A 12854-nucleotide genomic window follows, 5' to 3' on the forward strand; every position below is an offset into this window, starting at 1 on the left:
GGCTCCCGGATTCCGATAAGCCCCCCGCCCGCAGACCCCGACAACCAACGGCCAGGGTTGTCGGGAAGAGGCCCTTGTCCTCATCGACATGGGGACAAGGTGCTTTGGGGTGGGGGGGCCGCACGCCCCCCCTCCCCCAAGGCACCCCCCCATGTTGAGGGCACGCGGCCTGGTACGGCTCAGGAGGGGGGGCGCCCGCTCGTCCCCACCCCCTTTCCTGGCCGGCTGGGTAGCGTGCTCGGATAAGGGTCTGGTGTGGATCTGGGGGGGACCCCCACGCCGTTTTTTCGGCGTAGGGGGTTCCCCTTGGAATCCATACCAGACCTAAGGGCCTGGTATGCTCTCGGAGGGGGAACCCACGCCAAATTTTTTTCAGAAATTTGCGTGGAGTTCCCCCTTGAGCTCATTCTCTGCTTGGCCACGGCAAAAGTCGCCTGGCCTGGGGCGACTTGTAAGTCGTCCCAAGTCGCGCTTGAAGTCATCACAAGTAGTTTTGAAGTCGTCCCAAGTCGCGCTGTGATCTTAACTCAAGTCGTGTCCAAGTTGCCTGACTCAAGTCGCCTACAAGTCGTGTTGCCCCTGTGTGAATGGGCTCTAAGACCTAATTGATATCCTATCAAAGGTAGTATAATCCACTCAAAATTTCCAAAAGGGAAAAAAAAAAAGAAATACACATTTATATAAATATAAAATAGAGGATATCAAATATACAGTCGAAACTTAGATATGTTCTGGTGCTCTACATGTTTCGCGTTTATTGGATAACGCTTCTTCAGGAGCTGATAACAGTGTTATTCCTTCGTGGGTGTGTCCCAGACGGGGAAACCAAGCCACAGAAAGAGGTAGGAAGGTTGACGGAGTTTGAAAAAGCAATTTTTCAAAAAAGGGGGTAAAAATTAAAAAATAAATGAGAATATAGGTTTAAAATCGATGGGATCACTTCACATTGTGCTGAGCCCTAGGGCTTCAAGCATACGGTTTTGTTAGGTATTTGTGATATGTGGGTGGCCGAGAGGCGTATGGTGGTGGGTACTCTGGGTATCCCCTTAACTTTGAGTGTAGTGATCCCTTCCAATAATTGTAGCAAACCAATTTCCCGCTGAGTAAAAAGGAAAGCAAGGGGGAACCTAAAAGTCAGCCTGTTCAGCCTGTTCACCCCTATAGTGCTTGTTGTTTGTAATTATTATGGCCGCTGTGAGCGCATGAGCATCATGGGAAATGTAGTTCCAAAACATCCGGGGTGCCAAGGTTCGCCATTGCTGTTATTGGGTCACATAAGAGGAAGCACCACGGTAGACTTTTCCCCTTGAAAGGGTCCTTTCTTAGACCCCTTTCACACCAAGGGCGTTTTGCAGGCGCTGTAGAGTTAGAAATAGCGCCTGCAATCCGCCCTAAAACATCTGCACCATTGTCTGTAGTGTGAAGGCCCCGAGGGCTCTCACACTACAGCGGTGCGCTGGCAGGACGTCAGGGAAAAGTCCTGCCAGCAGCTTCTTTGGAGCGGTGAAGGAGTGGTGTGTTTACCGCTCCTCCACCGCTACTCCCCATTCAAATCAATGGGGCAGCGCTGCAAAACCGCCGGCAAATCGCCGCCATTGTGGCATATTGGGGGCGGTTTTAACCCTTTCTCGCCCGCTAGCGGGGGGAAAAAGTGCCCCGCTAGCGGCTAAAATGCGCCGCAAATCCGACGGTAAAACGCCGCTACAAATATCTGCCTTTTACCGCCGACGCTATGGGCGGCGTGGTGTGAAAGGGGTCTTAGATCGCCTTAATGCTCTGGGTCTGCTGGCACTCTCCCAAGCCAGCCAGATCACTACTACACCACTCCTGTAAAAGCAACAAGTGAAACGCATTGAATAAGTCTCATCCATAACTAATGTCTCTAAATTACTGGTCATCAACCCTGTCCTCAGGGCCCACTAACAGGCCAGGTTTTATGTATTACCTCAGGGAGATGCAGACTATAATACTGCAATCACTGAGCAGCAAATGATATCACCTGTGATGTATTTCAGTTATCTTGCAAACCTGGCCTGTTAGAGGGCCCTGAGGACAGGGTTGATGACCACTGCTCTAAATAATCCGAATACTTTATTAATCCCAAAAGGAATTAATAAAGTATAATTATATATCGGTATAAGACTATTATACAACATTATGCCTTTTGGCTCGGGTGTTTATGTTACGGATCTGCCACTAGGGGGCACGCATTAAAAATGTTTACAATACCGTATATACTCGAGTATAAGCCGAGATTTTCAGCCTCTTTTTTGAGGCTGAAAGTGCCCCCCTCGGCTTATACTCGAGTCATCGCTGTCTGCCCGCTCGATCAGCGTGTCGAGCAGACAGACAGCGGCCATTCTGATTCAAAAGCCGCGCCTCCGGCTCCGCCTTCGCCTGTGATAGGCGGAACACTGAATTTCCCAGCAGCCTGTGTTCCGCCTATCACGGGCATCTTCTCATCCTCGTACTACGGACGAGGATGATACGACGTCCGTGATAGGCGGAACACAGGCTGCTGGGAAATTCAGTGTTCCGCCTATCACAGGCGAAGGAGGAGGCGCGGCTTTTGAATTTTACAATGGCCGCCGAGAAGAGCGGCGATCCTGGAAGGACGGAGGAGGCTCGGGACGACGGCTCGGGACGGAGGAGGCACGGGACGGCGGCTCGGGACGGCGGCTCGGGACGGCGGCTCGGGACGGAGGCTCGGGAATTGACTTTGTGGGTATTAGTCTAGCAGAGCTCTGTGCAAGGAGCAGTATAAAGGTAAGAAAAGGGATCCTCCCGTCAAGTTCTCCTTAATTATTTTGCTTATAGCGATTAAGAAAAGTAAGGGCTGTTTTAGAAGTTAATTGATCAACCTCTGTGTGCATTGTATTGTGTGACTGGTATAAGTGTAAAATGATTTCATAAACACTGGTAAGCTTTAAAGTGCAGCAAGTCCATACAGGATTTCTACACATACTAATTGGCATTGTAGATTCAAAAACAAACAAACTATAAACTATGTCCTTATTCTCCAATAATAATCCATACAAATCCCCTACATAATGGCCGGTGATCTATTTTTTCATGAAATAGTTTCTCACTGTGGGTTTTGCTTCCTTGTAATGCCAAATCTTTCCTTTCCCCCATATCTTTTTGATTGGAGCAAGCAGTGCACATTAGTCGTAGTCACACAAGGCTGCACGGACACACACACACAAGGCTGCACGGACACACACACACAGGGATGGATGGATGGACACACACACACAGGGATGGATGGATGGATGGACACACACACAGGGATGGATGGATGGATGGATGGACACACACACAGGGATGGATGGATGGATGGACACACACACAGGGATGGATGGATGGATGGACACACACACAGGGATGGATGGATGGACGGACACACACACAGGGATGGATGGATGGATGGACACACACACACACAGGGATGGACGGACACACAGGGATGGACAGCCATGTCTCACCCTCGGCTTATACACGAGTCAATAAGTTTTCCAGTTTTTTGGGGGTAAATTGGGGGCCTCGGCTTATATTCGGGTCGGCCTATACTCGAGTATATACGGTATATGATTTTGGTCTGATTCTATTTTTTTGGATTAATAAAACTCTACGATCTTAATTAAATATTTGTGGATTGCTTGTTGAGGGACATCAACAAAGTCCCATTACAATCTTTTTTGTCAATTGGTGACATGTTTTTGTACCTTAAATTAGGAATGGGGTATTAGATTATCGCCACTGTGTTTTTCATCTGTATATGAGATACAACAATTCAAATATGGGACAGCAAGCATGTGAAACTGTACATCGTGTCAAGCATTGCTTTTAGGAAAATGTCACAATGGGGTTGATTTATTGAATGTTCACCAATCTTAGAAAATAGGGGGAACCTTTGTTCACTTTAACCTCCCTGGCGGTACGATTTTGGGTGCTGAAAGCGGTACAATTATTTTGCATGGAAATTTGGTGTTTTATATTGTAGTCCTGTAATTCTTAGGAATAACTCACTTAAATCTGTCCAAACCAGAGTCTAGCAGACATCCCGGGTATGATAAAGTTTGAAAAATGAAATCATAAATTATAATATAATAAATATCTATAAATAATTATACCAAATAAAAATATAACAATAATAAAAATGATTCAATAATGTAATCAAATCAAAAACACTGAAATTTGCTGAGTTGCAGAATTGTCACTGTCATTACTTTTCAGTATTTGATGACGGATCTCCCCACAAATCGCTATCGCTCAATTCTCAATTATCGCTGTTTTCTAGCTGGTCTAAAATAATTTTTGATGTAAAGGGACAGTTTTGGTTGCTATGGACAATCTCCAGTTTCCAGGCATAAAGAACAGTTTTTATAATATAAAACTGCATGCAGGACACTGGGCAGACCACTAGGGACAAAGGGGATGTGAAATGATTACATACAGCAATGTAATCTGTAAGATTACATTATACTGTATGTATACTGTGTTTCACTTTTTGAATTTGGCGCCGATCTCCGTCCCCGTGCGTCGCAACACTCGCAGGGAACGGAGATCGGCTCCGTGATAAATCGAGCGGAGCACGGCTCGCTCGTACAGTGGGGAGGACATCGCTGGATCCAGGGGACAAGGTAAGTAAACCTCCTCCTGCATTCAGCGATGCGGTCCCGAGTCTGGCTCGGGGTTACCGATTTTGGTATAAAACTTCCACCCCGAGCCAGACTCGGGAATACCGCCAGGGGGGGTTAAGCAATCATGTCTTCGAAAAGACCCCGATTGTATCAATTTCTCCCACACATGATTGAGTATTAAAGTGGTGGTAAACCCTTACAACCAACTTTGACCTACAGGTAAGTCTAGATTAACCTGTAGGTCCAAGAAATATCTCCTAATCCTACACGGTTTAGGAGATATTTGCCGAAAGACAGGAAAACAGCGGTAGACAGCGGCGCGCAGGCGCACTGAGCGCACCGCTGTCAACGGCGATATGCCACGAGTGGCTGCTCCCGCGCGCATGCGCGGGAGTGAAGTCATCGCGGCTTCGCCGAATGACAGCGGCGGTGCAGGGAGATCCACAGAGAAGATGGAGGCTCCATACACAAGGGGACAGCGGTGACATCGCTGGCTCCTGTGTCAGGTAAGTGACACATAATGGACTACTATGCGATGTGATGCGATGCGATGCATAGTAGTCCATTATGCTTTACCTTTGCAGGGAATCAAAGAGGAAGTAAACTCATCAGGGTTTACTTCCTCTTTAAGGGTGAGCACAGATTCGCCTTATCTACTAACATTTACATTTACTTCAAAGTGAACAATCTTGATTCCCTTGGTAATTCAAACCCAAGGTGTACTTACCTCTGAAAATATACTAGTGTCGCCCCTTTAAAAAGAGAAAGCAAAACTAACTTTTAAGAAAATGTGAAAATTCTATTCTTTTCACTTGGATAACAGTGTCTTTGAAGGTCTAGTCCCTGTTTTATTTTTGTTAGTCATGCCATGCAGAAACTCACTGTGAGTAGGATCGATCCAGACTGAACTCTTCAGAATGAGCCCTACAGCACAGAGCAGGGAGAGAGACATCAACACCACATAGCCACACACTTTTCTTTTATAATTCTGTATTGGACGTGCAGAAAAAAAAAAAGGAAAGAATTCCCAGTGCATTTCCGTACATCAGCATCATGCAGCCAGCAAGCAGTGATCCGAAGAAGGAAAACGAAAAGATGTTTTTTTTAACGCTTTAGACCATGCAAGGGATGCAATTTTTGCAGCGAGTGCCCCTTACTGATGAGAATACACAGCTATGTTATCATAATCATTGTAGTTCCTCTGGATACTATTCTTCTTCTATACAGGTTTGGTGTTCCCTGAAAGAACTAATAAGGTGGAAACAAAGCTGCCAACAGTTTTTGTCAGACATGATAAAAGAAGGTATCCCAACATCCCTTTGGATGAACCACCTTTTTTATTCATAGGCACAATTAGCTGCCGATTATACCTGATTTTTGAAGACATCCATTGGACTTTGTGCCAATAGTGTTCCATTTTAACGAACCCTGTCTGGTAGGGGAGAGGACCGAATCTTTACCTCCGGCTGTTTCACTTTCACTTAAAGGCATCATTCTCACCCCATGCTATGAGGAAAGCTGTATTGGCCGAAATGCATTTGATTCCTGTGTACTGTACTCATTTTATGTAGCCCACACATGTTAAACACAAGGCCCGTGGGCTGAATCTGGCCCTCCGGGTCTTGTCAAGTGGCCCTCGCACCCAGTTTTTCAGCCGGAACATAGTGGAACTCCATTCCTCCACCACCTCCAGCTCTGACCTCCCGCTCCCCGCTGTCACTTGCAAACAAAGCGGCTTCCAGAACTAACAGATCCCTGCACACACTCAAGACAGGGACAGATCTCCAGAATCTGAGTGAGAGAATGATCTATTTGCAAGGTGAGGCAGAGCTGCCTACACAGTGAGGTACTAGGGCCAGGCCAGGTAGGAGAGAGATGCAAGGAAGCTTTGGGTGGATTGGGATGGACACCGTACACAGCACACCCCTGAACTGTACATAATGGACTCCTGAACTCTGCACTCTGTACGTAGCGTGCTCCTGAACTCTGCACATAGCTCCCTCCTGAACTCTGCACTCTGTATGTAGCGTGCTCCTGAACTTTGCACTCTGTACTCTGCGTATAGCTCCCTCCTGAACTCTGCACCTAGCTCCCTTCTGAACTCTGCACCTAGCTCCCTTCTGAACTCTGCACCTAGCTCCCCCTCCTGAACTCTGCACCTAGCTCCCCCTCCTGAACTCTGCACCTAGCTCCCCCTCCTGAACTCTGCACCTAGCTCCCCCTCCTGAACTCTGCACATAGCTCCCCCTCCTGAACTCTGCACATAGCTCCCCCTCCTGAACTCTGCACATAGCTCCCCCTCCTGAACTCTGCACATAGCTCCCTCCTGAACTCTGCACATAGCTCCCTCCTGAACTCTGCACTCTGTACTCTGCGCGTAGCTCCCTCCTGAACTCTGCGCGTAGCTCCCTCCTGAACTCTGCGCGTAGCTCCCTCCTGAACTCTGCGCGTAGCTCCCTCCTGAACTCTGCGCGTAGCTCCCTCCTGAACTCTGCGCGTAGCTCCCTCCTGAACTCTGTGCGTAGCTCCCTCCTGAACTCCGCACTCTGTACGTAGCACACTCCTGAAATCTGCACTATGTACGTAGCACACTCCTGAAATCTGCACTCTGTACGTAGCACACTCCTGAAATCTGCACTCTGTACGTAGCACACTCCTGAAATCTGCACTCTGTACGTAGCACACTCCTGAAATCTGCACTCTGTACGTAGCACACTCCTGAAATCTGTACGTAGCTCCCTCCTGAACTCTGTACTCTGTATGTAGCACACTCCTGAACTCTGCATTCAGTATGTAGCACACTCCTGAACTCTGCATTCAGTACGTAGCACACTCCTGAACTCTGCATTCAGTACGTAGCACACTCCTGAACTCTGCATTCAGTACGTAGAACACTCCTGAACTCTGCATTCAGTACGTAGAACACTCCTGAACTCTGCATGTAGTGCACAGTAGATACAATTGGCCCTTGGGGGCAACCATACTGCTTATGCAGCCCCTTGATGAAATTGAGTTCGACACCCCTGATGTAGCCAATAAAGAGCAATAAAGAGCAATAAAGAGCAACAAGAAGAGTATGTGGAGTGGCCGGCTTTCTTTGCTTTGAATATCCTTTTCACACCACCCTGTGACTGGACAGTAAAAAGAGAGGCATCACACTGATAAGTTCATATCTAGGTTACTCCTATTAGCATGTTCCTTGCACTGGAACATACCTGTGCAGCTCCTTGTGCTGCTTTTCACTCTGAGCTCAGCTGTACTGTAGACTGCAAAAGGCCAAGATAAAATCAAATTCAGGTACCTACATTTATTGCTTAATTCACAATTACAGAGCAGCATTACGTTTTGCCTTTTAAATTTGGCTAGAGTTCAGTTTTATATTCACATCAAATGCAAAATAGTATTTTGGTATAACATTACAGAGACAGTAATTTTTTGGAGAAAAGTGAACAAGGAGATTATACGTCTAAAGGGATCCTTTACTTGTTATATTATTCGTATTGTACCGTGATAGTCCAATTGCCCCCCATTTGTATGGTAGCCTGGTTGGGGATTAGGCTCCCAATTTCTATATTATTGATTCTGGATGATGGTACAAGTCCCTATTCTTACTTTTGTATTATTCCATAAGAAGCCATATCTATTCTCTAAAGGGATCCTGGAAATGTTTCTTTAGAGCAGTTTCAAGCCTCCATAAACCATCTGGCAGAACTTCTGAGGATTCTAATATTCTCAGGGTAGAAGGAGAGCTATGTTAGAAAATTTGCTTGATTTCTCCGTATTTATCATCTTAATTAATTTGTTCTAAAAGTGACCTTCTTACATAATGAAAACCTGATTTTTACCATAGCTGAGCTTCAGGAAGCATTTTGCACCACTAACAAAGTGCAGGCATCCTACATTTTTAGCCTGATTTTGTATTTTAGCTGTTGTGCAGGGAACATTGCACCCTTAATAGATATTACATAGCCATTGTACATATATGAACTAAATTAACTACTGTATTTATCTACGTAAAACACGCGCTGGCATATAACACACACCCCAAGTTTAGGAGGGAATTTTAAGGAAAAAAAAAACCTTTTAGGAGGGAAGTTTAAGGGAAAAAACTTACATTTAAATGCCCATTAATGCAGCCTTATCAGTGTCCATCTGTAGCCTTGTCAGTGTCATTTGCAGCCTTGCATTGCAGCCTTGTCAGTCATTTGCAGCCTTGTCAGTGTCGTTGCAGGCTTGCCATTTAAAAATAGCGCCGCCAAGATACAGAGCGGATGTCCTGTGTATCTCGGCGGTGCTCGGTAGCTCTAGGCCATTCTCGGCGGCTTTCGGCTATTCGGAAAGCCGAAAGCCGCCGAGAGCGGCCGAAAAGCTCACAATCGGCGGGGGATCGGCGTGTAACACGCACCCACGATTTCCCCCTGACTTTTCACCCAGGCCAATTCGGGAATTTCCCGCCTACATGTAAAAATCATATTTTTTTGTTAGAAAATTACTCAGAGCTCCCAAACATTATATATATATATATTTTTTTTTTTTTAAGCAGAGGCCCTAGAGCAGGGATATGCAATTAGCGGACCTCCAGCTGTTGTAGAACTACAATTCCCATGAGGCATAGCAAGACTCTGATAGCCACAAGTATGACACCCAGAGGCAGAGGCATGATGGGACTTGTAGCTGGAGGTCCGCTAATTGCATATCCCTGCCCTAGAGAATAATATAGCAAACACAGCAGCCTACATTGACAAGCCAGGCAAATGCATGTCTGGAGGGATGCCATGTTTGCACCAACAGCAGGGAATACAGAAGCGCCAGGTCCAACGCCCCCCCCCCCCCCCCAACAGCACATATATAGTCTACATAAACACCAGCCATTATGGCCGGTGCGAATTGTAGCAGCAGTTCCACCTGCAAATCTCAGCGGGTAGTCTGCACTGCAACCAGGAGCATTAACTGCAGGTAATCGATGGCTGTGTAGAAAGCCGCGAATAGGTGCAGCTGCCAGCGACCCGTCATTATAGTAGAAGTCACAAGACTGCTTAAGGCCCCTTTCACATGGGGCGGATCAGTAATGATCCCCCCCGTGATGATTCGCTTGCTCAGCGGGGATCGCTTCGTTGCCCCCGCTGAGCTGGCGGCGGACAGGGCGGCCTCCGCACACTGTGCCGGGACCGCCCTGTCAGCTCTCCGCTCTCCTCTATGGGGATCGGATGAACACAGACCGTCTGTCCATGTTAATCCGATCCGCTCTGCAGACGGATAGAAAAATAGGATTTTCCTCCGTCTGCAGAATCGGACAATAGCGGAGGCGGACGATGTTCATCCGCAGACACCCGTTATCCCATAGGGATGCATGTATGTCCGTATTTCATCCGCAAACGTATGGATGAAATACGGACATATCATCCGCATGTGTGAAAGGGGCCTTACACCGCTGATCTGAAGAGGTATTTAGCAGTTTATGTTTAATAAAACAATTGCATTTTTTATGTTCTGTGTACTGTGCGAGAGCAGATATAGTGAATGCAGGTTCTTGGTTTAGTGACACCTTAAACCAAACAGGCAAAAGGTCACAACCAGTACCTACCGAGCCATTGGTGACAAACAACCCCCACCTCGTCAGACTTTGAGGTACAGGCTAGCCGCTAGATGTTTCTTATGTGGCTTGGCAGAAAGGAAGCAATACATATACTAGTTCCTCTGTAAAGCAAGTGAGGATGCATCTGGTGGAAAATAATAACTTTTCAAGCTGAGAACAAGAGTTTGTTGAGGAGCGTTTGCAGGCTTGACGTCTGAGCCAGTCCCTCAATAAGTCCCATTAGACAAGTAGAAATTGACAGACATTTGCAGAAAATATTTTACTAATAAACTGGGTGATCCTTGTCCAGAGTTCCTGTATCACAGGATGTCGCCAGAAAATGTGGATGAAATTATCCGGAGAATGTGCACAACACCAACATTAAAGGGGTTGTAAAGGTAAATTTTTTATTTTCTACATAGGTTCCTTTAAGCTAGGGCATTGTTGGTTCACTTACCTTTTCCTTTGATTTCCCTTCTAAATGTTTTTTTTCTTTGTCTGAATATCTCACTTCCTGTTTCTCCTCAGTAAACTTCTCACCATCATCCGAGCTGGTGGTTAGTCAGCCAGAACAGCTTACTGAACAGCTTACTGAGGAGGAACAGGAAGTGAGAAATTTAGACAAAGAAAACAAAGAAAAAAAACATTTAGAAGGGAAATCGAAGGAAAAGATAAGTGAACCAACATTGCAATAGCTTAAAGGAACCTATGTAGAAAATAAAAAAATTACCTTTACAACCCCTTTAAGATGAGGCTGTTGAGTAGATACCAGCAAGTTCAGCAGCGGTAAAATAGATTGTATATAAGAATTTATACTGAATAAGACAGCAAATATGGGTAATCCCTCATGTCTTGGCGCTATACCATTAAGGCATAAACAATCACAAACTTTGAATGATATAGTACTCCTTATAGCTCAATTTGTATATTATGCTTAAAGGGATTGTAAAGGTTTGTTTTTTTATTTTCTAAATAGGTTCCTTTAAGCTAGGGCATTGTTGGTTCACTTACCTTTTCCTTCGATTTCCCTTATAAATGTTTTTTTTTCTTTGTTTTCTTTGTCTGAATTTCTCACTTCCTGTTCCTCCTCAGTAAGCTGTTCTGGCTGACTAAACACCGCTCGGATGATGGTGTGAAGTTTACCGAGGAGAAGCAGGAAGTGAGAAATTCAGACAAAGAACAAAAACATTTAGAAGAGAGATCGAAGGAAAAGGTAAGTGAACCAACAATGCACTAGCTTAACCACTTGCTTACTGGGCACTTAAACCCCCCTCCTGCCCAGACCAATTTTCAGCGCTGATGCACTTTGAATGACAATTGCGCGGCCATATAACACTGTACCCAAATGAAATTTTTATCATTTTTTTCCCACAAATAGAGCTTTCTTTTGGTGGTATTTAATTACAGCTGGGAGTTTTATTTTTTGCTAAACAAAAAAAGATGCAAAAAAAAATAAAAAATCATGTTTAATAGTTTGTTATAACATTTTGCAAACAGGTCATTTTTCTCCTTCATTGAAATGCGCTGATAAGGCGGCACTGGTGGGCACTGATAGGCGGCACTGGTGGGCACTGATAGGCACAGTTAAGGCGACACTAATAGGCACAGATAAGGTGGCACCGATAGGCACAGATAAGGCAGTACTGATGGGCACAGATAAGGTGGCACTGATGGGCAAAGATGGGCACTGATAGGTGGCACGGATGGGTGGCACGGATGGGTGGCACGGATGGGTGGCACTAAGGGGCACTGATAGATGGGACTGATGGGCACTGATAGGTGGCACTGATAGGTGGCTCTGGTAGGTGGCACTGCTGGGCACTGATGGGCGGCACTGATGGGCACTGGTAGATGACACTGATGGGCACGGATATGTGGCACTGAGGTGCAGCAATGTTGTTGAGGCAGATTGTGGGCACTGATAGGTGGCACTGTGGGCACTGATAGGTGGCACTGTGGGTACTGATGTATGGCACTGTGGGCACTGATGTATGGCACTGCTGGGTGGCACTATGGGCACCGATGGGTGGCACTGCTGTGTGGCACTTTTTTAATTATCTGAGGGTTACTGGCAGGGGGCAGGTGGGCGCTGATACGCTGGGCGTGATCGGGACTGATATCCCTCTCACGGCCGCCGGTGATCGGCTTTTTTTTTCTCTCCTCACGCTGTCAGCGCGAGGAGGAAAAATAGCTGATTACCGGCTCTGTTTTGTCACATGTCAGCTGTCATTGGCTGACAGTTGATCACGTGGTAAGGGGTCGGGATCGACCCCTTGCTCGGATCCGTGATCAGGCGGGTCTCATAGACTCCCCGATCACAGAGCGCGCAGGGGGCGCGCAGGCAGCTCGTGCATGGGACGACGTCAATAGACGTTGTCCCGGCAAAGCAGGTCCGCGCTGTAGCCATCATTCGGCTATAGCGCGGATCTCAAGAGGTTAAAGAAACCTATTTAGAAAATAAAAAACAAAAACTTTACAACCCCTTTAAATCAAGAAATGGAAAATGAAAAGTCAAGATAAAAAATGGAGATACAAAATCTCAGAGTGTACAGTCCCCTAGTTGGGGTTGAATTTTGGTGTAATATTACCAATATTGCACCGAAATTCAACCCCAATTAGGGCACTTTACACTCTGA

The 12854-nt window shown here is 46.2% G+C and overlaps 1 protein-coding gene across 6 annotated transcripts in view; it reads right to left on the bottom strand.

Moving 5' to 3' along the window:
* The window catches only part of KCNT1 (potassium sodium-activated channel subfamily T member 1), a 586129-nt gene that overhangs the window by 223873 nt on the left and 349402 nt on the right, over positions 1–12854 (bottom strand). For 2 of the 6 annotated variants that reach the window (XM_077468104.1, XM_077468129.1), the window contains exon 2: positions 5526–5567. The exons of the other annotated variants lie outside the window; for them this stretch is intronic. In XM_077468104.1, coding sequence (XP_077324230.1) covers positions 5526–5567 — 42 coding nt within the window. The remainder of the gene's footprint in view (positions 1–5525; positions 5568–12854) is intronic. 6 annotated transcript variants of the gene reach the window in all.

Source organism: Lithobates pipiens, unplaced genomic scaffold, assembly GCF_037356315.1.
Source record: "Lithobates pipiens isolate NorthernLeopardFrog02 unplaced genomic scaffold, aLitPip1_a1.2 Scaffold_11, whole genome shotgun sequence".
In the NCBI taxonomy this organism is placed as follows: domain Eukaryota; kingdom Metazoa; phylum Chordata; class Amphibia; order Anura; family Ranidae; genus Lithobates; species Lithobates pipiens.